Source organism: Leptonychotes weddellii, chromosome 15, assembly GCF_054177405.1.
Source record: "Leptonychotes weddellii isolate Sample4059 chromosome 15, ASM5417740v2, whole genome shotgun sequence".
Taxonomy (NCBI): Eukaryota; Metazoa; Chordata; class Mammalia; order Carnivora; family Phocidae; genus Leptonychotes; species Leptonychotes weddellii.
Window position 1 is genome coordinate 50,005,174 of NC_138383.1, and position 24,509 is coordinate 50,029,682.

The following is a 24,509-nucleotide window of genomic DNA, read 5'->3' on the forward strand; positions in this document are numbered from 1 at the left end:
CAAAATGTTTTCACATCCAAGAATTCTTGTGATGGGATTGGGTAGACAAGGAGATGGGGGGCTCCGAGGTGAAGTGACCTGCTGGTTTGCCCCCTTCACATGGAGGCTTCAGACCGGCGCCAGCCCTTGTGGGTCTCAGTGGCGCATACACCAGCCCGGTCTCACCCAGCCCAGCTTCTGCCTGCTTCTTTCTCCTTTCGCCTCCAGGACGCTAGCCCTGGATCTCTTCTTGCCTGCTGGCTTCCCAAAGTCTTTGGATCCCTCGTTTGGGGGCGCCTGGCTGGCTCAGTTGGTAGAGCGAACATGCAACTCTTAATCTCAAGGTTGTGAGTTCAAGCCCCATGTTGGGTGCGGAGCCTACTTAAAACAAAAGAATCACGTTCTTGTTTGGGTTTTGCCAACTGTATAAGAGTTCGCTGCTTTAACAAAGTCCACTTTCTAGAGATACATAATCACCACACATATAAATTACAGGGCGCTGATTCACATGACAAAAAGGGATTAACTTTTAGCAGCTGCTTTAGTGCATAGCTTTTCAGTGAATATTCATGGATTACTTGGGAAGTATGGAGATAAACCCAAAACTAGTGTTAGAAACCATTGATTGCACTAGGGAGGATGGAAGGCTTTCCCAGAGAACACCAGCTCTCTTGCTTTTCTATATTCATTCAACAGACAGGTTCTGAATGTGGCCCTGACCCCTAAGAACAGCCTAGCAGAGGAGACAGTTAAAGACTTAATCACAAAACATGATTGTGCCGCAGAAGGGTCCTGTGGGAGCAGGTGGTCAGCCAGGGAGGCGTCCTGGAGGATGGGCACAGCCCGCAGGTCCGGGGCGGGAGCGGTGTGCTTGGAGGAGTGAACAGCAGGTGCAGAGCCTCAGCGGTGAGCAAGGGTGTGGTGAGTTAGAAGAGCCCGGGAAAGTCCAGGCAGGGCCTCTCTGCCTCCACCTCTGCCCCAGCAAGAAACAAATGACCCCGAGGCGGGGCTGGCGAGTCTCCAGATGAGCCACACCTGGGAGATCAGCTGGAAGGCAGTCGGGTCTGAGCCTGAGGAAGAGCCTCTTTGGCCTGCAGATGGCAAATGAAATCTCCGGGGATGGGCAGGGCACTGTGGGGCGGGGGACAGCGTGGCGTGGGCCACCAGAAGCCCCCTGGGATTTGCCGTGAGCGCGGGAGTCCCAGCTGCACCGCAGCAAACATTTAAGTCCTTGGAGCCTTGGTTTTCTCATCTGTGAAATGGGCTGACAAGCCCTGCCTGGCTTCCCTGTAGGTCTGAAGTGCAAATAACGTGGTGACTGTGGAGTGCTGGACGTTTGGGTGCTGGCTGTGGTGGCCCCCCGGTGTGAGGTGACGGAGGGGATTCTGCCGGCCGGGGATGGTTCCGTGGCAGGGCCAAGATCAGAGCGCTCCACAGCTTGTGATACTTGAGAAGCACAGTGTCCGGCCTGCGGGCGAGGCTGAGGGAAGACTCGGGAGGCGGCTCCGGGCAGGGGCGAGGCCAGACGGCCGAGGCCAGGGGCTGTCCTCCGGGGCCTGCCCCCCTGTCTGTCCCCCAGAACGCTCTGGGGGCAGGTGGGACCTCAGACACGAGCTGTTTATCTTTTAGGGTTTGGGGTTTATTTTTAAATTTCTGACTGTGCTGATGTTTATTTCTTCTTTTCCCTTTCCCCACTTCTCCAGCTCAGCCGCAGAAAGGGACCATCTGTCCCCTTCCTTGCCTGTGGCCATTTTAGAACCCGCACCACTGCTGGAGTTCTGGCCCCCTCTTCTCCTCCCCTCCCTCCTGCTGCTGACTTCCCCTGCCCTTCCCCCCAGGCTCCGTCTAGGGCCGCTCCAGCTCGCCTCGCCTCCTGCCCCTCCTGCCCGGACCTGCTCTGAGGGTCTGAGGCCACCGTCGGTCTGTGGGGAACCTGGGCCTGGAGGTGGCAGGGGCCTCCCACCTCCTCGCTGCTCATACTGGTTTCCCATCAGAGTGGTACTTGTGTTCATGCGTGTGTCGTGTCCGGACCTGTTTCTGCCTCTGCGTGCGTGCGAGTCCAGGTCACGTGTGTGTGTCCTTCTGGAGGAGAGATTCAAAAACTGTTCCTCCCCCCAGCACAGAAACCTTTCCCGGTTCCTTCTGTCCCCTCAGCTCCTAGCGCCTGCTCTGCTCCCTCCCGCCCTGCGCTCCGTGAGCGCCTGAAAGCAAGGGTAGCTGCCCACTGAGGGCCAGCCCTTCCCTGGGAACCGGCATCCCGGGAATCTGAGGGCCTGTGCAGCCCCAGCAGCCCCGGCGTGGGAGGCAGGGCTGGGCCCAAGCAGAGTGCAGCCCGAGAACACAGGGGAGGGAGTTTGTGCAGGTTTTAGTTACTACTGGCCGGGGCAGCCGATGGGGCGTTGGTGCCCCTCTCCTGGATGGGCTTCCTTCCTCACCGGGAGCATGTCCTCTGTGCTTTGGCTTGGAGCCTGCTTCCCCAGGTAGGAATGGGGCAGGCACAGTCCCCGCCCCCGCCAGGTCGCCAGGGGCATGGGGGACATCTGGGCTCCCCTGGGGGCCTGCCTCCTGCGGGGGCGGCCACCTGGTGTCTGCTGGGCCAGGAGGAGGAGGAGGTGATCAGATGAGACTCCTGCCACTTCGTGCGCTGGCCTGCATCCAGTCCCCTCCTCCGCGAGCACCCACACACTTCCCCACACCCGCACACCCAGGGAGCTCTCTTGGGCTTGCAGGCGCACAGGGCCTCGGGCTGCTCCCGGCTCATTGGAGGATGGCTAGACGGCCACCCCCCTCCCGGGCTTCTGCCCCCTCTGCGGCTCTGCGTGTCCTCACGTGTCCCCGGGGGACCTGGACCGACCGGGGAGCTGTCAGCCCCGCCCCTCAGCCTCGCCCCTGCCTGGCCCCGGCTTCGCAGCTTCCCCGGAGTCCTGTGGTTGGCGATGGGACTGAGGGCGGGCCCGAAGCTTCCTGTGCTTGGCAGCCACTGTGTTGGCATGTAGGCTGCTGGGGTCGTGGGGGTGGCTCTGAGGCCGCTGGTGCCTCGCTCCACGGAGGCTGAGGGCCCCTCTCCAGCCTGGACCTTGGTACCCCACGGCCTTTGCCCCTCTTCCCCTCTCTGTGGGCCTTCGGGGTCACAGGGAGAGCTCAGGCAAACGGGCCTGTTGTCTCCCTCTGGGAGGCGGACAGAGGGCCGCTGTGCCCAGCCCAGTCTCAGCACCTGGGCCCTGGCAGCCCGCTCGCCCAGGCTCCCCCGGGCTCCCCCAGGTTCTCCCAGGTCCAAGAGTTGTGTGGCTCAGGGGTCTACTGTGCCGCCCTCATTGGGACCCTCTGTGGACTACGGCTCCCCACTCTTTCCCTAGAGCCCCTTCCCCGTCTGTCTGTCTGTCTGTCTGCCACAGGTTCTTCTGCGGAGCCCTTGCCCCACCCCCGCAGCCCCGCTTCCTGTCCAGGGCAGGGTGGCACCTCTGGGCCCTGCCTACAGCAGCGGGATCTGCCAGGGCACATCCCAGTGAGTAATCACTGTGGGCCTGCAGCGCAAGACAGACCAGCCCTCCCCCACCCCTCTCCCCAGGCCTTCCGGGTCTCCTTTCTGCCACTCTGGAGCCTTCTAGAATCTCTTGGGAATTCTGAGTGGATGGACCCTTGCAGCTCTGAAATTCTGTAACTCTAAGACCCGCAATGGGGGGAGGGGGGAGGGGGTGCCCGGCCAGCTCCATCGGAAGAGCAGTGACTCTTGATTTGGGGTTGTGACTTCGAGCCCCACGTTGGGCGTAGAGCTTACTTTTAAAAAATAAAATCTAGGGGCGCCTGGGTGGCTCAGTCGTTGAGCATCTGCCTTCGGCTCAGGTCATGATCCCGGGGTCCTGGGGTCGAGCCCCGCATCGGGCTCCCTGCTCAGTGGGAAGCCTGCTTCTCCCTCTCCCACTCCCCCTGCTTGTGTTCCCTCTCCCGCTGTGTCTCTCTCTGTCAAATAAATAAATAAAATCTTAAAAATAAAAAAAAAAAAAGGCCCACAGGTCAGCAGAAAAGTCGGGGGTCCGTTTCCCATCGTACCTCCCTGTCCCGCCATTGCACAGATGACCCGTCAGCCGTTCATCCTCTGCTCTCCATGCTGGCGTCTGATTTAGGAGCTCCCAGGAGGCAGAGCCGGGATTTAAGGAGGCCCCGTGTGACAGGCAGGCAGAAGAGCTGTGGTTAGCATTGGAAATAACAGTTTGCATCGTTAAAGGACTTCACAAAACCCTTTATCCCCCGGGGTTCCATCTGCAGGCAGAGCAGACACGGTGGGAGTGCCTCCCGCTTCCCAGACACAGGAAATGTGAAGGACGCTGTAGGAGGCCTGTTGTCAGTGGAAGGGGCCCGGAGACCAGGGGTCAACCCTGCCAGGTCTGGGCCACTTCCAGGAAGTGTCACCCCTGCCCTAAGGTGCTTGCCGCCCTTTGCCCATTTGCCACCCACCCCTTTCCTCCCAGACTTCAGGGGACCCGGAGCCCTCCTGTCCCTTTTTTTTTTTTTTTTTTAAAGATTTTATTTATTTATTTGACAGACAGCGAGAGAGGGAACACAAGCAGGGGGAGTGGGAGAGGGAGAAGCAGGCTTCCCGCTGAGCAGGGAGCCCGATGCGGGGCTCGATCCCAGGACCCCGGGATCCTGACCTGAGCCGAAGGCAGACGCGTAACGACTGAGCCACCCAGGCGCCCCCTTCCTGTCCCTTTCTAGGTCCCTGCACGCTAGTCTGTCCGCCCCTTGCCCTACAGCCCCAGCCCTCTGCCCCTGTGAGCCCAGCTTCAGTTAGTATCTCCACCGCCACTGCATCTCAGCCTGAGCCCGACGTGAATGACCGGTGGTGGTTTTCTCTTGAGGTGGTCGCAGCGGTCATACTGAACCTCTCCTCAGCCTGTCCTGCAGCTGCATTAAATGGCTCCAGGCTTTGGGGAAGAGAAGGGAAGGTGTCAGCTGGTGCCAGGCCCCCCCACCCCAGACTGGCTGCCTTGCTGCTCGCCAGAGTTCTGCTCGCCCTTTCCCCCTTGTCCTTGCTCCAGATGGGAGCTGTGGGAGGGCCGGGAGCCCCTCGACGGCCCGCGGAGCAGGGGGAGAAAGAGCCAAGGCCGGGGCGCGCCCAGCTCTCTCCTGGCCAGCAGAGCCGGTGACCAAGGGGTGAGTCGGCACCTTGGGAAGGACCCCGGCGCTGGGCCCCACTGTCGCTTACTGACGTTTGTCGGGCCCCCGGCCTGCGCCCGAGGCTGGAGGGGTCCTGGGGCTGTAGCTGGGGTCACTGACTCTGCGAAGTCTTTAAAGGGGGATTTAAGGGAGCTGAGGAGCTCGCGCACACTCAGAGACGCGCCTGGCGCTGGGAGGAGACGGGCCGAGGGGCCGCTGTCCCACGTGAGCCGCGTCCCGAGTGTGTGCGCGGGGCGTTGCCCGGGTGTGGGACACATGGCCCTGGCACCACGGCTGTCTCTTCACGGGTGAACGCACGTGCTTACGGGCCGTATGGATGCCACGCAGTGGGGTGCACAGTGCCCCGGAGCCCGGCTGGGCCTGCAGCGGACCTCCCCGAGGGGGTCTGGTTCTTGTCTCCCAGCCCTGCTCATCGGCCACGGAGTCCAGCGTCTTTTCTGTCCACTGGAGACTTTCTAAAGTTGTAATGTATGCAAACGCTCCGGTCCAGAAGCTCTCGGGAGTGACAGAGAGCGGCACAGACCGTCGCCCTACACGCTCCCTATTCAGCGAAAGTACATGGACCCTTGACCGCCGCGGAGCGGGGGACGCCTGTGCCCCGCACCGTCAGAAATCGTGTCCTCCTGTGTGTCATCCTGGACTCCCCGAAAACATAAGCAGCCGATGGGTCACTGCATCCCTACCGCAAAGGGAGGCTTTTCTATTCACTGCTGTCTTCCTGACACACGGCACGGCCGTGAGGACGCAGCCCCGAGCTTGGCAGCTTCGTGGGGTGTGGACCGGAGTATTGACAGCCAGACTGAGAGCCGGAAAGTCTTCTCATCTTGTTGAAAGGGAACCCAGGGAGGTTAAGTGACTTGCCCTGAAACACACAGCCTCTTAGCAGCAGAGCCAAAAATAGAAACCAAATTCCCTAACTCTTAATCCTGTAAGTGGCTGTGTTTGATCATCTTCTGTGTTTGGCTGAGGGCCTGTTCATATGTGTTTGTAGACCAAAAGCACTTTGGGGGCTCCCTTCCATGTTTGTAGGGTCGCTTTCTTGGTATGGAGACTGTCACCAATCAAAATACTTTACTGAGAGCTATGGGAGCTACTCTTAGCATTATTTTTCTTTCTTTGATTTTTTTGTTTTTTTTATTAAGTAACCTGTACGCCCGACGTGGGGCTTGAACTCACCCCGAGATCAAGAGTCATATGCTCTTCTGACGGACCCATCCCCGCGCCCCTGGATTATCATTTTTGATAACAGCCTTATTGATCTGTAATTCACACAGCACACACTTCAGTAGGGTGGACTGTAGTGTGCTCACAGACTGACACCACTATCCAGGGTCAGGACATTTTCATCAGCCCCAAACAAAACCCAGTACCCCCTGCAGTCACTACCATTCCGCCCCCCCCACTCCCCACCCCCTCCCCAGCACTGGAAACCACTCTTTCCTGTCTCTGTGGACTTGCCTGCTATGGGCTTTACACATAAATGGAGCCACACAAAATGGGGTCTTTTTTTTTTTTTTAAGGTATCTATCTATTTATTAAGATTTTACTTATTCAGTTGAGAAAGAGAGAGACAGAGCACAAGCAGTCTTCCTGCTGAGCAGGACCCTGGGATCATGACCTGAGCCACAGGCAGACACCCAACCGTCTGAGCCACCCAGGCAGCCCTAGATTTTTATTTGAGAGAGAGAGAGCGTGAGAGAGAGAGCACAAGAGCAGGGAGAGGGAGAAGCAGACTCCCCGCTGAGCAGGGAGCCCGATGCGGGGCTCGATCCCAGGACCCCGAGATCATGACCTGAGCCAAAGGCAGACGCTTAACCGACTGAGCCACCCAGGCGTGCCAACATGTGGGCTTTTGATGGGCTTCTTTCACTTAGCATGTTTTCCAGGTTCATCTGGTGTTCTAGCGTGTGTCCATGCTTCATACCCGTTCATTGCCAAATAATATCCCATCATGTGGATAGAGCACATTTATGCATCCACCGGTTGATGGACATTTGGGTTTTCGCTGCTCTTGGGCGGCAGTGACTAATGCGGCGGTGAGTGCTGCATGTATGGATTGTGGTGCATACGTATGTTTTCAGTTCTCCTGGGCATCTACTTGCTGCATCACGTGATAACTCTCAGTCCTACATTTTGAGGAACTGCCACACTGTTTCCCAAAGTGGCTGCGCCATCTTACATTCCACCAGCGGTGCACAAGGGCTCCGAGATCCCCACCTCCTCCCGGAGCTTGTCCGTGCCCGTCCTTGTGACAGTAGCCGTCTTAGTGGCCGTGACGTGGGCTCTTGTGTGGTTTGGGTTCGAATTTCCCTCGTGACTAATGATGTCCACCTTTTTGTGTGCTTATTGGCCACTGTATATCCTCAGAGAGATGTCTATTCAGATCCTTTGCCCATTTTTTAATTAATTGGTTTATTTGTCTTTTTATTGTTATTTTGTCCTTAAGGAGTCCTTTTTATATTCTGGATACAAGTCCCTTATCTGATACATAATTTAAAACGTTTTCTCTCATTATGTGGGTTGTCTTTTCACTTTCTTGTTGGTGTCCTTCGAAGCACAAACGTTTTAAATTTTGAGGAAATTCAACTTATGTGTTTTTTTTTCTTTTGTGGTTTATGCTTTTGGTGTCCTTTGTAAGGAACCATTGCCTGATCCAAGGTAATGAAGATTTACTTCTGTGCTTTAAGATTTCCATGGTTTTAGGGGGCGGGGGAAAAAAGATTCTATGATTTTAGCCCTTACATTTTTAGGTCTGTGATCCATTTTGAGTTAAAATTTTATACGGTACAAGGTAGGGATCCAACTTCATTCCTTTGCATGTGGATACTCGGTTGTCCCAGCACCATCTGTTGAAAAGACTTGACTGCCTTGGTACTCTTGTCAAAAATCAATTGACCACAAATTAAAGAGTTGATTTTTGGATTCTCCATTCTAGTCCATTGATCCAGATGTCTGTCATGCCACTCTCACACTGTCTTGATTACTGTCGCTTTGCAGTAAGTTTTGAAATCAGGAAGTGTGAGTCCTCCTCCGTTGTTCTTCTCTTTTGAGACTGTTTGTTTCTCCTGGATCCCTTGCATTTCCATATGATGTTTAGGATAAACTTGTCAATTTCTGCAAAAAATGCCCAATGGGATTTTGACAGAAGTGCACCGAATCTGTAGACACTAACAATGTTAAGTCTTCTGATCCATGAACATGGGAAATCTGTCCATGTACTTAGGTCTTTAACTTGTTCCAACAACGTTTCTAGTTTTCGGTGTCCCTGTCTGACACTTTTGTAGTCAAATGTATTCTTTTGGATGCTACTGTAAATGGGATTGTTTTCTTAATTTCATTTTTGGATTAGTCATTGTCGTACATAGATACAGGGTTGGATTTTGTTCATTAATCTTGCATTCTTTTTTTTTTTTTTAAGATTTTATTTACTTATTTGACAGAGAGAGGCACAGCGAGAGAGGGAACACAAGCAGGGGGAGTGGGAGAGGGAGAAGCGGGCTCCCTGCTGCAGGACTGGATCCCAGGACCCTGAGATCATGACCCTAGCCGAAGGCAGACGCTTATAGACTGAGCCACCCAGGCGCCCCTAATCTTGCATTCTGCAACCTTGCTGAACTCAATTGATTTGTTCTCGCAGATTTTTAGTAGATTTCTTAGGATTTTTCTGTGCACATGCTGATGTCATGTGCAAACAGAGATAGTTCTACTTCTTCTTTTCCTACCCAGATGCCTTTTATTCCTTTTTCTTTCCTGATGATGCTGAGTAGAACCGCCGGTATAACATTGAATAGAAGTGCCAAGAGTCGACAGCTTCGTCTTACTCTCAGATTATTTAAAGAAGAGCACATCTCCACGTGGTCCTATTCTTGAGAAGCTCAATCGCACAGTCTCCATTGTGAGGTTAATACGTGAAACCGAGGTTGGCATTCATGGGTGGGACAGCTTGGGATGGGCTAGGGTAGCTGGGGAAGACTTCCTGAAACAGGATTTGGCTCGGACAGGAACAGGTCATCGTTGGGCGGGGTCGGCGCGTGAACACAGAGAAAAACGGGTGTGAGTTGAGTCTGTGGGGCTGGAGGGGCTGTGGGGCTGCTACAGGAGGACAGTAGTTCATCACCGTTCTGCAGAGGCCCACACCCCACCCACCTGTCAGTACCCCCCTGAAGTGCACAGTTTCTCAAAGTGGGTCCATCGACCAGCCCACAGTAGAATCACCCGGGGAAGACGATGGGGGGATCTGTCCCTCACCCCAGACCTGCGTGCTGCATCGGAATCCCGGGAGCCAGATCCCAGGAGCGTCTTCCCGAGTGATCCTCGTGTATCCTGAGGACATCTCTTCCCCAGCTTTTCGACCTCACTCAGGCCCCCAGTCCCGCGTAGCCGATGATCTTCCCGCCGATGTGGTCCGTGAAGTCAAGGCCTCATCTTCCTCCTTGCCTCAACAGACCAGTCCCTCCTGTCCTCTCCCTCCTCCCATTAGTTGTCTGCAGCCTTGTTCCCGTCCCTTCCCACCTCCCCGCGTCCGGCTGGACAGGAACCCGGCGGCTGACGAAAGAGTTCGAGCCGCTGGAGGAAGAGCTGGAGGATGCTTCCAGCACGTTGTCATGGCGCTGGGCCTGCATGCAGAGAGCCCCCGAGCACGCGGACAGGCACATGTCCGAAGGGCTCATGCGAAGCCGGAGCTGTGCATAAATCTGTGCATTTGAACGGGGCCTTCTGGACCGCCGGTGCACGGACGGGAGAAACCAGACACGCACCGAATCGCTACCATAACCCCACAGGGGACGCAGTTTATGTTCAGGCGAAGAAGTCAATTCGGCAGGGGTCCTCCGTCTCCTGGCTTTTTGTCTTCCCTTCCACGGGCAGGGGAGACCTTCCTGTTTTGGAAACCCTCTGTCTAACCCCACTGCCCCATCATCTGATTCCCCTCCGCTCAGCCTGGCTTCCCCAGAGGCCGCTGTGCCCGTGGGCCCCACTTCCTCCCCGACGAGGCCCTTCCAGCCCCACCCCGGCTGCAGTCTCCTGGGGCCATTGGTGCTCTCCTCCGTGCAGGTGGTGCTCTCCTCCATGCTGTCTGTCCTGCTGTCTGTCTGACCTCCTGTCCAGCATGCAGCACAGGGCTGTTCCCAAGAGGCCGGCTCTTGTGTTCTTCCTTCACTGGACGTCTGTCTCCTGTGTCCACTCTCAGTCTGCCTCCAGACCCTCGTTTCTAACCGCCTGACGTCCCCTAACATCGCAAACGCAACGTCCCGACCAAACTGCCGTCCCCCACCGGGCCCCCCTCGCTCTCACTTTCCTGGTGCTCGCTGACCGCCGACCCAGCCTGCAGAGCCCGGCTCCGTCCGCACTGTCTCCTCCAGGAGCCCACCCGACGTGCCCCACCTGCTTCAGTCTGTTCCCGAAGCCACGAAATGGACCTTCCACCCAGTCCCAGCCCCTCTGTGTGTGTGTGAGCAGGACAAGGCCCCAAACACTTAAATATTTGCTCAGGACACAGCTGATGCCCAAGACCTCCTAGAAGGCTACTCTCCAGGGCCTCCCACTCTGCTTGGCAGCTTCTCGATGCCTCGAGGGCCTTCACTCGCTCTTTCAGCATAAAATCCTGTACCGCCACCTGTCTGCATTGGGGTACTTGGCCTGTAAATCTCAAGGTCCGTCCTGGATCTTCCATGTTTCTCATGTATCGTTGAGCTCAGTTTGCGCCTAATTGAATTGTCACCCAGTTGGCGCTCGATAAATGTTTACCAGGTAAATGAAAGAAGAGAAAGTTGCCTTACAGATTTCCCTGGATTAGGGCCTAGGCAGGCCCAGGATGGGTGTAGACACTCATTCAGAAAATATTTATTGGTTGGTTAACGATGGGGCAACTTTGAATACCAGCCTGAGGTGTTGGGACTCCTCTGTGAGCCCAGGGGCCAGGCCAGCTCTGGGCACAAGAGGAAGGTCAGGAGGGTGACCTCGGGCCACGGACAGAGGCATGGTGAGGCATGAGCTGGGAGCGGGGACGCCCCGGGATTGAGAGGAAGACAAACGGGGCCGTCTGGAGGGAAGAAGGGACGGGCAACAGGTGTGGAAATGGTCCATGTTCTGTGCAGGGGGCCGGGCACCACAACGCCCGTCACAGGCCTGGTCTCGGCTTCGTTCTCTGGAAAGCCCTTCCCAGGAGGTGCGCCGTGCCATCCTCGTTTGCAGGTCAGGAGAGCTGAGCCCGGAGATTGCGTCTGACCCCAAGGATTGCTTTCTTCCCCCAGCATCTCCCACACATCTGAGGAGGAGGCGGGTTCGGGTCTGAGATCAGAGAATTAAACCCTCCGTCCTTCCCTGTTAGGTGAGGAGCGCCCCGAAATTCACAACCACAAGTCCCTGTTCCGAGGCGGACGGACACAGATGTGTCCGTCCGCCTCGGAAAGAGCGGAGTAGACGTAAGAAAGGACTGCCCAACAGGCCGGGCTCAGAGGCCCCCGAGAGGCTGAGCCTTTCTGGGGGGGCTAGGTGCCTGCAGGCAGACGAGAACCGGGTCCAGGCTCCCAGCCGCTCCCATCGGTCCCTGTGCAGTGACACTTTCTCCCTTCCCTGGGGGGCCTACTGTTTTGTTAGACCTGATCAAGGTGGTTTTGTCGTCGGCGTGTTTTTGTTGGATAATTTCAGCTGGAGCTTGGCCGGGTCAGCCCAGTGCCCTGGGGAGCACGCGGAGGGAGCCCCTCAGCACCTTCCCTCACGGCTTCCCCAGAGCAGGTGTGGGCTGTTCTCGGGCTACTGCGTGCCGGGCCCGGGCTGGGTGCTGGACACGCTGCTGAGCAGGGAGGGTTCCGGCCCTTTCTTCCGGGAGTTTCCGGGCGAGGAAAGTCACGGTCTCGGTGCGCGGTGGTGCGCGCTCTGAGGGGATGTACAGGGAGGGCGCTGCGTGTCCAGGCCTTCAGGTCCCCTTGCCGGGAAAGCGAGCACAGTGGGGCGTCCAGTGCAGACGCCCTGCAGAAGCCTCGGGCTGGCGTCTCCCTGCCGTCCGGCCCGTCCAGGTTAGGTTTCGCTGCTGGTGGCCATGGAGGAGCGGTCAAGGGTTCTTTTGTTTTCCAGAAAGCCTATGCTGGGTTTCAGAATCGGGGAGAAAGGAGTTTCGGGTTATATACTTTTCAGACCAGCTCAGAGGCCCAGGTGCCTCCTGGGGAGAGTGTTCTGGGTGGTGTCACCCCCGCCTGCCAGGCCTGCAGGTGGCCGAGGGGTGGGTGGCCTCCCCGCGGCCGTGCCGGCTGCTTGCTCTTGGTCCCGCAGGCAGTGAGCCTCTGGAGGCTTTGTCCGAGCCCTTCGAGCCTCTCCTCCTGGCACCGCCTGGCTCCAGAAAGCCCCCTGCCCCTCGCAGCGGCCCTCTCTGTCCCCTGCTCTCCCGCCTTGGGGCTCAGGACGACCTCAGAGAAGTGAAGAAGCGGGAAAGGGACAGGAGGAGGGGGCTTCTGGATTTCCAGTCCCCTGCTAGCTTCCTTCTCCCTGCTTTTAAAAAATCATAGGGGCACCTGAGTGGCTCAGTCATTGGGTGTCTGCCTTCGGCTCAGGTCATAATCCCAGGGTCCTGGGATGGAGCCCTGCATCGGGCTCCCTGCTCGGCGGGGAGCCTGCTTCTCCCTCTCCCACTCCCCTTGCTTGTGTTCTTTCTCTCCCTGTGTTTCTCTCAAATACACAAAATTTTTTTAAAAATAAAATATTTTACTGAACACATGCACTCTGTGCCAGGCACCGTCTCAAGCTCTTGATGGGCGTTGCCTCGTTTACAGGTGACCCCAGCTCCAGAGGCGCATGCTCGGAGGCCGCAGACGCTCAGTTTGTCACTGCCTGTGGGCTCCCACTGCTGTCATCTCTCCCCTTCTTTGGACTTTTCCTGTAGAACAGGACCTCTGAGCCAATCCGCGAAAACCACAGCTGGGTCTGGGGTGCCCCGAAGCCCCCTCTAATACACCCATGCTCACTCATCTGACCGGATACCTCTCTCCCCGCTCTGTTCTGAAGTCCCGACACTTGTTCTTTCCCCCTCCCCGCAGGACCCCGCTGGAATCTTCGAGCTGGTGGAAGTGGTCGGCAATGGAACGTACGGACAGGTGTACAAGGTCAGGCTCTAATGGGGTGGGAGTGTGAGGCCCCTCCATGGGGCCCTCGGGAGGGGTGGCAGGGGCAGGTCCTAGGTCTGGGGCTGTGGGCGGTGACGGGGGCTGGGAGAGGGGAGGGAGGGCCTGGGAGAGGCAAGGAGGGTGAAAGTAATGGAAGGAAGGTCAGGAAGTGGGGTGTTTTTGCTGGCCAGTGCGTGGAGTCTCCATGAGTCCCGGGTGCAGCAGGAGGAGGTCTGGATCCGGGCGGGGTGTGGGCAGGGGCACAGGAGGGCAGTGGCGAGAGTGTGCGTGCGTGCTCACGTGTGTATCCATGTGCGTGTATGTGTGTATCTGCGTGTGCACGTGTGTATCTTTGTGTGCATATCTGCGTGTGCGTGTGTCCATGTGCATGTATGCGTGTGAGTCTGGGTACATGTGTGTAGCTGTGCATGTGTGTGTGTGCATGTGTGCATCCATGTGCGTATCTGTGCGCGTGAGCGTCTGTCGGGGCTCACCCGAGAACGCAAAGCAGAGCTCAGGCCACGAGCACAGCTCTGGCTTTTCTTCCAAGACCGCAGCGAGGCCCAGCCTTGGCGCTGGCGGAGCCCCAGGACCTGTCGCAGTGGGGAAGTGGTGTTCTCGAGCTCCTGGGCCGGCCTGCAGCGGGTCTGGAGCCAGAGCTCTGGCCTTCTCCTCCGGGCCGCCCCGGACCGTTGCCTGTCGCTTTAGCCTGGCCCACCCAGCCCGACCACGGGTCCCACGAGGAGGGGGAGGCGGCATGTTAGATGTTCCCCAGAGCTGGGGCCTCCAGGGCGCACACCCGCCTTCTGTGTCTCCTGACACGATGCCAGGCCTTTCCACCAGTCTCTGCATCTCAGGGGCATTTCCTGGGTCACTGGGACCACCCTGTAAGCTTTGGGGAAAGGTGCACCCCTCCCCCATTCCCCCATTGCTAGCCTGGTCGTTGCCATGGAAATAGTAGCTCTGTGTTCTGCTTCTCTGGGCTCGGGGTCTTGGATGACTGCTGAGGACAAGAATGATCCGTGGGCTGCCCCCCCCCCTCCCCCAGGAAGCCTGAACTCCCTGGTCCAAGGCTGGGATGGCTCCTGGAGGAATGTCAGAGGGAGGAGGGGGGAGGAGGGAGAATGGCAGGGACATACTCTAGAAGTTACTTCCCATTAGTGCCGGGGATGGGCCATCGACAGGCCGGTCAGCCTTCTGGGTTTCCCCGAGTTCCCTAAAATCCCAACTCTGTCTATTCTTTCCTGCCAAAAATAATAAAAAGCTTTGGAGGGGGTGATTCTGGGAAAGGCTTCCTGGCAGGGGGAGGGGCGCATGAGGCAGTGGGCATAGAAGGTGTTGGAGAGGCAGAGCCCCTCCCCCGGCCTCCCCCAGCTCCATCCAAGGCCGGAGAGAACCTTTCACTCCCTGCTCTATTTTTCAAACTGTGGGAAGTCCAGAGCAGAGGTGAATCTCCCTCGCCTCCCTAAGCTGTTTTAGGGGAGGAGACCCTTCATCTTGATCCAGCTTAGCGCTTGGAGTCCAGGCTCCGTAGTGCTTCTTGGAGGCCTCTGCCTTCCCCTGTGACTGACCCATTAATGAAGTGTCCAGTCACCACGGAGACACTTTCTAAGACAGAAAACAGCCAGAAGGCGTGGCCTGTCCCAGAATCACACCGTCCCTGGACGCAGACTCAGCCTCCACGCCCGGCTTTCTGTCCCGCAGGGTCGGCACGTCAAGACTGGGCAGCTGGCTGCCATCAAGGTCATGGACGTCACGGAGGTAGGGAGCCATGGGGGCAGACGGCGGGCTGGCACCGAGGCGGGCTGGGGGCTCTCAGGCTCAGCCCTCCCATTCTCCTAGGACGAGGAGGAGGAGATCAAACAGGAGATCAACATGCTGAAGAAATACTCTCACCACCGCAACATCGCCACCTACTACGGGGCCTTCATAAAGAAGAGCCCCCCCGGGAATGACGACCAGCTCTGGGTGAGACGCCCCCACCCCCCAGCCCTCGCTGTCTCCAGGCTCACCCACAAGCCAGCCTCGGCCCCCAGCCCTCCCTTAGTCTACAAGACTCCCTGCCTCCCGATCCAGAGCGCCTCCTGACTCACGCGCTGCGGCCTCTTGTCCTCTGAGTGTCTGGGGGGCCCTGGGGTCCTGGGGGTTTGCCCACACCTGTGTCCTCACCAGGAGCTTACACTGTGTGTGGCCCACACTTCCTAAGTGGTGAGCATCGTCACCAAGCCAGGGCTGGGGCAGGAGGTGAGTCCGTCAGTCCTGCCTTCACGCACAGCTCCGGGGGAAGCCACGGCCCCAAATACCATGTGCAGAGGCAGGACTTGGACCCTCCGGGCAGAGCACAAGCCCTTCTGGATGATTCCTCTAATCAGAGCTCTATGTGGCTCCTTTGGGCCTCCCCCAAATTCCCTCCTGGCCCAGAACATTCCTGAGAGTCTTTGCCCTCTGGGGCCTGGGCCCATTCCCCAGCCTTGACCTTCCTGCTCTGCAGCCCGGCCCCGGGAGAGTGCCAGGGAGCACGTCGGTGGGCTTGGGGCTCATGCTGGGTCTCCCCTCCCGCCGTTGCCAGACAGGTACTTACTGAGCACCTTGTGTGTACTCTGCACAGATGGGCCGAGTCACGTCCCCATTTCCAAGGCGCTCTGTGCCCTAAGCAAGGGCGGCACAACTTCCCCCCGGGGCTTACCTGCCGGCTGTGTGTAGTGGGAGATCCTGAGGACCAGAGGCTAGGCACTGGCCAGGGCGCCCCCTGCTGGCTGCACTGGATACCCCGCCCCCGGGACGGAGAGGCCCGGGCCCACACGGGCGGCGTGCAGATGCCCTTTTGCATGTACGAGTGTACACATTCCCTCCTGGCCTTTCTCTGCGTCGGATGTGGGCTTTTGGAAAACGTGCAGTGAGACTCCGTCACAGCCCTCCCAATCCCAGGGCGTCGTGCTGGGGTCTTCCCAGGACCCCTCCTGCAGCTCGCTGCTTGGTCTCCCGCAGGCCTGGAGAATCTTTCTGAGCCCCGTCTTGCCTCTGGGCCAGGGCTTGGCCGACCTTTCCTTGGCCGTGAAGGCCGGGCAGCAGGTGTCTGGGGCTCTGTGGATCCTGCAGTCTGTCCCGGCTTCTCATCGCAGCTGCTGGGCCCTGAAACAGCCACAGGAAGTGCGCCCATGAACGGGGACGGGAGTGTCGCTGGGCCCCCAGAAGCCTTTAGTTAGGACAAACTTGAATTTTATAGGATTCTTAGTGTGATTGTTTTCAACCATTTATAAATGTAAAGACCAGGCTTCGCTCACCGGCCAAAGTTTGCCAACCCGCGCTCCGGGATGGCAGTTGTGGTTTCGGGCTGTGGTCCCCACGGGGCCCTGACGAAAGCCCCGGGCCCGTCCCCAAGGAGGACACGTGCATGCACCTCATTCTGTCTAGTTTCCAGGGTTCCTTGGGCTCCTCCTTAGGACCCAGACTGTCTCCCTCAGCCCCGCCCGCCCTGTCTTTCCCGACTGCATGGCCTTCTGCTTTGCGGCTCACCCCGTTGTGGCCCCAAGGCCTCTGGCCCTCCTTCCAGGGGGCTGGCAGGGGAAGGAGGCCCTGCCTGACGGTTGCTTCCCCCCGCCCCCCACACCCCCGTGCCTCCCTGGGCCCGTAGCTGGTGATGGAGTTCTGTGGTGCTGGTTCCGTGACAGACCTGGTAAAGAACACGAAAGGGAACGCTCTGAAGGAGGACTGTATCGCCTACATCTGCAGGGAGATTCTCCGGGTGAGCACCGGCCTCTCCCTGGACACGGACCCTCCCTGCCCCGGGGAGGCCCCAGGCGGGTCGGGGATGGGAGACCGAGGCCGGCCCTGGAGAACTCTCCGGCAGCTGGGGGGGTGGGGACAGGCACCCCTGCCGCTTCACTCCCCCCTGCAGCTGCTGGGCCTTTCCAAGGACGCTCCGCACTGACACGCAGCCTGCGCTTGGGCTCCAGCGTGGGGAGGGGCTGCCCCATCCCCCCCTCTGCTCGCTCACCTCCCCGCCCACCCTCCCGCTGCAGGGTCTGGCCCATCTCCATGCCCACAAGGTGATCCATCGGGACATAAAGGGGCAGAACGTGCTGCTGACGGAGAACGCCGAGGTCAAGCTAGGTACGCCCGTCCCCTCGCGGCAGATGGGGCTCTCTGACCTGCAGGACAGAGTGAGAGGCTGGGAGTCTTGCTCCTGCCCTTCCCCATCTCCTCCCCTGCAAGGGCCCCCCCCTGCTGGAAATCAGTCCCGCAGTTCCCCCCCCCCCCCGCTACCTCTGTGTCCCAGGTGCTGTGCAGGTCCCTCCAGCCTGTCCCTTGGCCCTTTCACATTGGTTTTCCCCCAAGATGCGGGGGGGGAAGTGGATGGGTGGCAGAGGTGTCCGGGAATGTCTGCAGAGGCTAGGACCTCCACTGCCCCTGGGGCACGCACCTGCCAGCACCAAGACCCTCCATGATAACCCCTCCCTCCGTGTTTTCCCAGTGGATTTTGGGGTGAGTGCTCAGCTGGACCGCACTGTGGGCAGGCGGAACACTTTCATCGGGACCCCCTACTGGATGGCCCCGGAGGTCATCGCCTGTGACGAGAACCCCGATGCCACCTACGATTACAGGGTACGGGGCGGGAGGCAGGGCGCGCGGAGGCAGCCGAGGGCGGGATGGGGATGGGGTGGTGGGTAGACTGAAGACACCGGGGGCCCAGAGGGGCCGGGTGACACAGCGAAGGTGTGATGGTGTGCTGGCAGTGAGGGGTGGGGTCGGCTGGAGCCCAGGAAGTGGCTCTGAAGAGGCCGAGATGGTGGGGGCAGAGGGCCATCAGGAACATGCTCCGTCCCTCCTCCTCTCCCCTCTGCAGAGTGACATTTGGTCTCTAGGAATCACAGCCATCGAGATGGCAGAGGGGGCCCCCCGTAAGTGTGGAGCCGGGAGTGGAGGGAGCCCCAGAGGGGCTGTGGGGAGGGGGGCCATGGGGGGGTCATGGTGGGAGGGGCTCCTTGAGGCTCTCGGGGGCCAGGAGAGGGACTCATGGTGTCCCCCCTCACGTGCCAGCTCTGTGTGACATGCATCCCATGCGAGCCCTCTTCCTCATCCCCCGGAACCCACCCCCCAGACTCAAGTCCAAGAAATGGTAGGTCACTGGACCAGGCCCCCCACTTTCACCCCTGTGTCCAGTGCGGGGGTGCACCACAGAGGGGTGGGGGCTGGGGCTGGGGTTGGGATGCAGAGAAGACCCGAGGGAAACCCAGGTGGCTCTTGGACGGATGATTCCCCTCTCCCACCTCTGACCCCCCCCCTTGCGAGGGGCCCTCCCAGCGTGAGCCCCCTTCCCTTCCAGGTCTAAGAAGTTCACCGACTTCATTGACACGTGTCTCATCAAGACCTACCTGAGCCGCCCGCCCACGGAGCAGCTGCTCAAGTTCCCGTTCATCCGCGACCAGCCCACGGAGCGGCAGGTCCGCATCCAGCTCAAGGACCACATCGACCGCTCCCGGAAGAAGCGAGGCGAGAAAGGTCAGCGGGCCAGCAGGGAGGTCCTCCTCGGCAGCCCCGCTCCCCCCTCTGGGGCCTAGTCCTCCCGGGCCGGGGAGCCCTTCTCCCCAAACTTTCAGCCCCAGGAGAATTTGTCCTCGTCCACCCCCCCCCATCCCAGGCAACCTCCCCCACCCAGGGCCACCCTGTTACAGCCTGACAGGGGCTCCATGGTGAGCGGGTGCGGGCGTACGTGCGCGGCGGTTGGCCATGGCCTGCCCGCTGTGGGGTCTGCCCGGGCCCACGTTCCAAGGAGGCGGGCGGGGGCAGGTGCGCGGCCCTCCCCGCGGACCGCATTGGTCAGCTCCATGGAAGGTTCCCGGCCCGGGGTGGGGTCTGGGGCGCCGGGTGAAGGAACAGTGGTGGGCTTCCCCCTGCAGAGGAGACGGAGTACGAGTACAGCGGCAGCGAGGAGGAGGACGACAGCCACGGGGAGGAAGGCGAGCCCAGGTGGGCCACAGCCCCGGCCACGGCCGCTGGTCGGCGGGGGGGGGGCGGTGCAGAGGCAGAGGCCCGGCGTAGAGGCAGCCATGCTCCCTGCGGTGGGCGGAGGGGGGTAGAGCCCCAGCTCAGGGGCAGCCGTGCTTCCTGCCGTGGGGGCCGCCGGCCTGCGGTGGGGGGCGGTGGGGGTTGGTGGGGGTTGGAGCGGTGGAGCCCACACACCCGCGGCGGGGGCTGGAGGAGCGGGGGGGGGCGGCCCACCGAGGGCTGCCGGCCCTGAGCCCCGCGCATGCGCTGACCCCCGCGCCGTCCGCCCGGCCCCAGCTCCATCATGAACGTGCCCGGGGAGTCGACGCTGCGCCGGGAGTTCCTGCGGCTGCAGCAGGAGAACAAGAGCAACTCGGAGGCGCTGAAGCAGCAGCTGCAGCAGCAGCAGCAGCGCGACCCCGAGGCGCACATCAAGCACCTCCTGCACCAGCGCCAGCGCCGCATCGAGGAGCAGAAGGAGGAGCGGCGGCGCGTGGAGGAGGTGGGGCGGCCCCCGGGCGAGGCGGGGGGGGAGGGAGCTCCGCGGCCCCTCAGACCTGTGCGCAAAGGCGCGTTGCCCCCGCCGGCCGTGCGTGCGGGGTGGCCCCGCGTGCGGGGTGTCGGCGGCCCGCAGAGTGGACGCCTTCCGCACGGACAGGCTGGTCCCGCCCCTTGCGTGCGCGGAGCCGCCACCCCGTCCGTCGCGCGGGATCTCGGGTGTCCGCACGCACTGCGGCGTCCTGGGCGGCAGCCCTGTCTAAAGACCCTCCTGTGCTTTTTGGTTGCGTGGGCTTCGATTTGCTGGAAAGCAGTCTTGTCACTTGGACATTGGAGGTGGTGGGAGAAATACCTTTTAATTAATAGTCTTATTTTTAAACAGAGTTTTTAAATCGCCAACTTAAAAGGCGCGCATCTGTATACATCGTACTTAGATGCGTTTATTCTGCGGGAGGGACCTGGTGGGGAAGGAGAAGGTGTAAATACGGCCTTCAGCGTGGGGACTTTTGTTGAAGCAATTACATGATTTCAGAGTTCGCGGAGAGCCGGACTTAACAGGAAAATCGTCCAAGTCCTAGGAGATACCCGTCTGCTTCCCCGCAAAGCAGCCCCTGTCCCTGCTGAGCCGGGCACGGTGGGCGAGTGGGGGGGCGCGCAGATGCCCGGCAGCGGGCGGACGGACGCAGCGCCGCGCGTGCCACGGCGTCCCCCTCGCGGGGACGGGCAGGGCACACGGGGCTCCGGGCTGCAGGGGCCCCTCCGCCGGCCCCCCCTCTAGTTTGGACACACTCGCCTGGACCCGGCGCTTCTGCGCGGGCGCCTGCCGCCCCCTTGTGGCCAGAGGCTGTCCGTGCGGCCCACCCCGCGCCGCTGGCGGTGGGGATGGGGGTGAGCGCCAGGGGCTGGACGCCTAGCCGTCGGGCACTGTGCCGCCGTGGCTTGGCTTGCTTGGTGGAGGAGTGGACAGAGGAGGCGGCCCCCAGGGGCAGCAGTCCCCCGCAGCCGTTCCCCGCCGCCTCTCCCCGGCAGCGCCAGGGAGAAGGCCTGCCCGCACCGTCCAGTAGGGGTCCCCTTGCCAGCGGGCGCCGGAGGCCGGCCGGGCACCCCTTCCGGGGCTGAGTGTCCGGTCCGGGCCTGAAGAGCACCTCCTCGCACCCACAGCAACAGCGGCGGGAGCGGGAGCAGCGGAAGCTGCAGGAGAAGGAGCAGCAGAGGCTCGGGGACATGCAGGCCCTGCGGCGGGAGGAGGAGCGACGGCAGGCCGAGCGCGAGCAGGTACAGCGCCCCCAGTGCACACCGGACTCACCCCTTCCCTGCCCGGCCTCCCCTCTGCTCCTGCTGCCCGCCTGCCTGCGCCCGGCGCCCTCCCCCCCGGCTTTCCCGTCCCCTGGATTCCTCCTATCTTTTCCAGCTTCACTCTCTCTCTGTTTTCTCCCACCCTTCAACCCGCGCCCTGGCTCCTGCCCTCCTCCTGTCTCTGTGCCTTCATTCCCCATTTCTCTGCCCCGTCCTCCACTCCCCACCCCTGCACCTTCCCTCCCGGGACCCCCACCCTGGCTTCCTCCTCATCGCCTGCCCTCCCGGGGCTCATCCCACCCCATCTACCCTCTCTCTGATTCTGCCCGCTCTCCTCCTCATCCTCACCCCACCGATCCCGTCCTCCAACGCCGCCGCCCCCCCCCCGCCCTCTGCCCCCCCCCCGCCCCCCAGGAGTATATACGTCACAGGCTGGAGGAGGAGCAGCGGCAGCTCGAGATCCTCCAGCAACAGCTGCTCCAAGAACAGGCCCTGCTGCTGGTAACGGGGCCCCCGGCTTCCTCTGGGAAGGAGCGGATGCAGAGCCTCTGTGCCGCAAAGGGACGGGGACACTTCCGGGAAGGGGACCCGGCCAGGCGACCTCCGGGCAGCTGGAGCAAGGGCCTGCCTGCCTCCGCTCCGGGCCGCGCTGAGCCGGCTCTCCCTACCCTTGGGCCCAGGAGTACAAGCGGAAGCAGCTGGAGGAGCAGCGGCAGTCCGAGCGGCTCCAGAGGCAGCTGCAGCAGGAGCACGCCTACCTCAAGTCCCTCCAGCAGCAGCAAGGCCTGCCCGGGGACAGGAAGGCCCTGTACCACTACGGCCGGGGCGCCGGTCCCACCGACAAGCCGGCCTGGGCCCGAGAGGTACTGGCCGCCGCCCCCCGTGGGCCTGAGGGCGGGAGCCGGAGGGGAAGGGGCGGGGGGGGGGTGGCTGTGAGGACGGGGAAGCAAAGTCGGCCGCTCGCGCCCCTCTCACGCCGCAGGTCGAGGAGAGAACGAGGATGAACAAGCAGCAGAACTCCCCCTTGGCCAAGACCAAGCCCAGCAGCGCAGGGCCTGAGCCCCCCCTCCCCCAGGCCGCCCCAGGGCCCCCGGGCCCCCTTTCCCAAACTCCTCCTATGCAGAGGCCGGTGGAGCCCCAGGAGGGACCGCACAAGGTGAGCCTCTCCCCGGTCCCGTGTGAACACGCACACGCGGGAGCCTCCCTCTGCATGGCTGTGGCACAGCCATGCGCCCGCACACACTCACACGTGCACACACGTACGCACACCTGCACGCGATGCATGCGCACACGCACGCACATAATACACGTGCACACAACACGTGCACGCACACAATATGTGCACAGACACGCGCACGCACACGTGCACACGTACGCACACCTGCACGCGATGCATGCGCACACACGCACACGATACATGCACAGACGCACGCACACGCGGGAGCCTCCCTCTGCATGCCTGTGACACAGCCGTGTACTCACACGCATGCACACACGCACGCGTGCACACATACGCACACAGTACATGCGCATGCACAAGTTCACGCACACACAATACATGCACACACATGCACCCGCACGCATGTACGCACACACCCCTCAGCCGGGGTCACGGATCTCAGGGTGTGGGGGCAAAGACAGCCACCTGCCTGCCGTGCAGGAGTCTGGTCCTGTCCCACCTGTTCTGGGGCTTCCAGAACCCCTCTCCTCGGACGGACAGTTGGAAGCCAGAGGCTTTCCTCACCCCCTCCTCCCAGAGCGGGCAGCCCACCCTCCCTGGTCTTTCCCTGCAGAGCCTGGTGGCGCACCGGGTCCCACTGAAGCCATATGCAGCGCCTGTGCCCCGATCCCAGTCCCTGCAGGACCAGCCCACCCGAAACCTGGCTGCCTTCCCAGCCTCCCGTGAGCCTGACCCCGCCGTCCCCACGCCCACTGCCACGCCCGGCGCCCGAGGAGCCGTCATCCGCCAGAATTCAGATCCCACCTCCGAAGGGCCCGGCCCCAGCCCGAACCCCCCAGCCTGGGTCCGGCCCGATCCTGAGGCCCCACCCAAGGTAAGGGCCCTGCCTCAGGACCAGGAAAGAGGAGAGAAACCAGAAGGAAAAGGAGGAGTTGCGGGGGGGTGGGCAAGGTGGAGATGGGGTTCCGGGCTGGAAGGGAAGAGACGGGCCAGGCACCTGCCCTGGGCCCTGTCCCGCGAGCTTACAGGCCAGAGGGCGGGCTGCCTGCTCTGGGACTGCGTCCCTGCTCCGGGGGCCCAGTGAGGGAACGGAAGCATGCCCAGGGCTTTTGGGGAGCCCCAGGGGGGCAGACTTGCTGGGCTGGAGTCCCAGCTTCGTGACAGTGGAAAATCCGCGAGCTTCCCTAATCTCGGTTTGCGGGTCCGCGGAAGCCGGGGAGAACACCTGTTGGGGCCGAGGCGAGGATGCATTTGAGGGGCGGCCAGCAGGGCGCTGGCACCATGCGCTGACCCCCCCACTTCAGGTGCCTCAGAGGACCTCCTCCATCGCCGCTGCCCTCAACACCAGCGGGGCCGGAGGGGCCCGGCCCACTCAGGCTGTCCGCGCCAGGTAGCCCCCCGGGGGGGGTGGTTTGCATGGTGGCCCCGGGGTGGGGGGCGGGGAGGGCTGGGGGGGCACAGGAGAGGTTGCCAGGTTACCCACTTAGGAGTGGGCAAGCCCCACCCCGGTCACCTCAGCGCCCCCTGCCCCGCCCCCCGGCACCCCTGTGCTCCCTCCACAGACCTCGCAGCAACTCCGCCTGGCAAATCTATCTGCAAAGGCGGGCAGAGCGGGGCCCCCCCAAGCCTCCAGGGCCCCCCGCTCAGCCCCCTGGCCCGCCCAACGCCTGTAGGTAATGGAGTTGCCCCCCCACTCACTCCCGCCCTCGCTTCTGCCACAGGCTTCCCCCCACCCCTGGTGGCGGCCCCCTCTGTGCCTTAGCTCCATGCTGGAGGGGGGCACCTGTCCTCCTGACCTGCCTCTGCCCTCCCACAGCAACCCCGACCTCAGGAGGAGCGACCCTGGCTGGGAGCGCCCGGAAGGCGCCCTCCCCTCTCACGGGCACCTGCCGCAGGCTGGCTCGCTGGAGCGGAACCGCGTGGGAGGTGCGGCGTGCCCCCTCTGCGGCCTGCGGGCTGGACTGTCCGATGCACCCTGCCCCGGGGGCCGGGCGGGCGGTGGGTCACCGAGGGTGGCCAGGTGTCCGTGACCTCCCTTCTCCCACCCTGCCTGATCCAGCCTCCTCCAAACTGGATCACTCCCCAGTGCTCTCTCCCGGGCACAAGGCCAAGCCTGAGGACCACCGCTCCCGGCCAGGCCGGCCCGCAGTAAGTCATCAGAGGCGGCTGCGGCCCCGTCTGCTCCCGGGGGGGGCTTGGGGCTTCGGAGCCCCCGGAGCCCGGGCCGGGCCCTCTGGAGCCCGGGGCTCAGGGGCCGCGGGCCGCGCTTCTCAGCTACTGACCTTTCTCCACCT

General features: G+C 61.4%; 1 protein-coding gene and 1 long non-coding RNA gene across 19 annotated transcripts in view; one reads left to right on the forward strand and one right to left on the reverse strand.

Annotated features, from left to right (window-relative positions):
• The window catches only part of MINK1 (misshapen like kinase 1), a 42,867-nt gene that overhangs the window by 14,069 nt on the left and 4,289 nt on the right, over positions 1 to 24,509 (forward strand). For 4 of the 17 annotated variants that reach the window (XM_081805871.1, XM_081805872.1, XM_081805873.1 and 1 more), the window contains exons 2-20: positions 13,188 to 13,253; positions 14,958 to 15,014; positions 15,096 to 15,221; positions 16,888 to 16,998; positions 17,276 to 17,366; positions 17,728 to 17,858; positions 18,100 to 18,154; positions 18,294 to 18,372; positions 18,580 to 18,755; positions 19,154 to 19,223; positions 19,539 to 19,743; positions 20,901 to 21,014; positions 21,716 to 21,898; positions 22,018 to 22,191; positions 22,829 to 23,089; positions 23,520 to 23,605; positions 23,778 to 23,888; positions 24,032 to 24,141; positions 24,275 to 24,363. In XM_081805871.1, the coding sequence (XP_081661997.1) occupies positions 13,188 to 13,253; positions 14,958 to 15,014; positions 15,096 to 15,221; positions 16,888 to 16,998; positions 17,276 to 17,366; positions 17,728 to 17,858; positions 18,100 to 18,154; positions 18,294 to 18,372; positions 18,580 to 18,755; positions 19,154 to 19,223; positions 19,539 to 19,743; positions 20,901 to 21,014; positions 21,716 to 21,898; positions 22,018 to 22,191; positions 22,829 to 23,089; positions 23,520 to 23,605; positions 23,778 to 23,888; positions 24,032 to 24,141; positions 24,275 to 24,363 (2,295 nt within the window). Of the gene's footprint in view, positions 1 to 11,465; positions 11,486 to 13,187; positions 13,254 to 14,957; positions 15,015 to 15,095; positions 15,222 to 16,887; positions 16,999 to 17,275; positions 17,367 to 17,727; positions 17,859 to 18,099; positions 18,155 to 18,293; positions 18,373 to 18,579; positions 18,756 to 19,153; positions 19,224 to 19,538; positions 19,744 to 20,900; positions 21,015 to 21,449; positions 21,537 to 21,715; positions 21,899 to 22,017; positions 22,192 to 22,828; positions 23,090 to 23,519; positions 23,606 to 23,777; positions 23,889 to 24,031; positions 24,142 to 24,274; positions 24,364 to 24,509 lie in introns of those variants that run through there. The other 13 variants (XM_081805878.1, XM_081805882.1, XM_081805879.1 and 10 more) reach the window with 6 other exon arrangements.
• Positions 11,485 to 16,893, reverse strand: LOC145717442 (uncharacterized). 2 transcript variants are annotated; one of them, XR_014140659.1, is made up of 5 exons: positions 15,347 to 16,893; positions 14,825 to 15,091; positions 13,748 to 13,846; positions 12,860 to 13,027; positions 11,485 to 12,241 (listed from the first exon to the last, which is right to left on the reverse strand). It is a non-coding gene; the product is annotated as an uncharacterized LOC145717442 (long non-coding RNA). The 2 variants fall into 2 exon arrangements; XR_014140658.1 differs by having other exon boundaries at positions 13,748 to 15,091.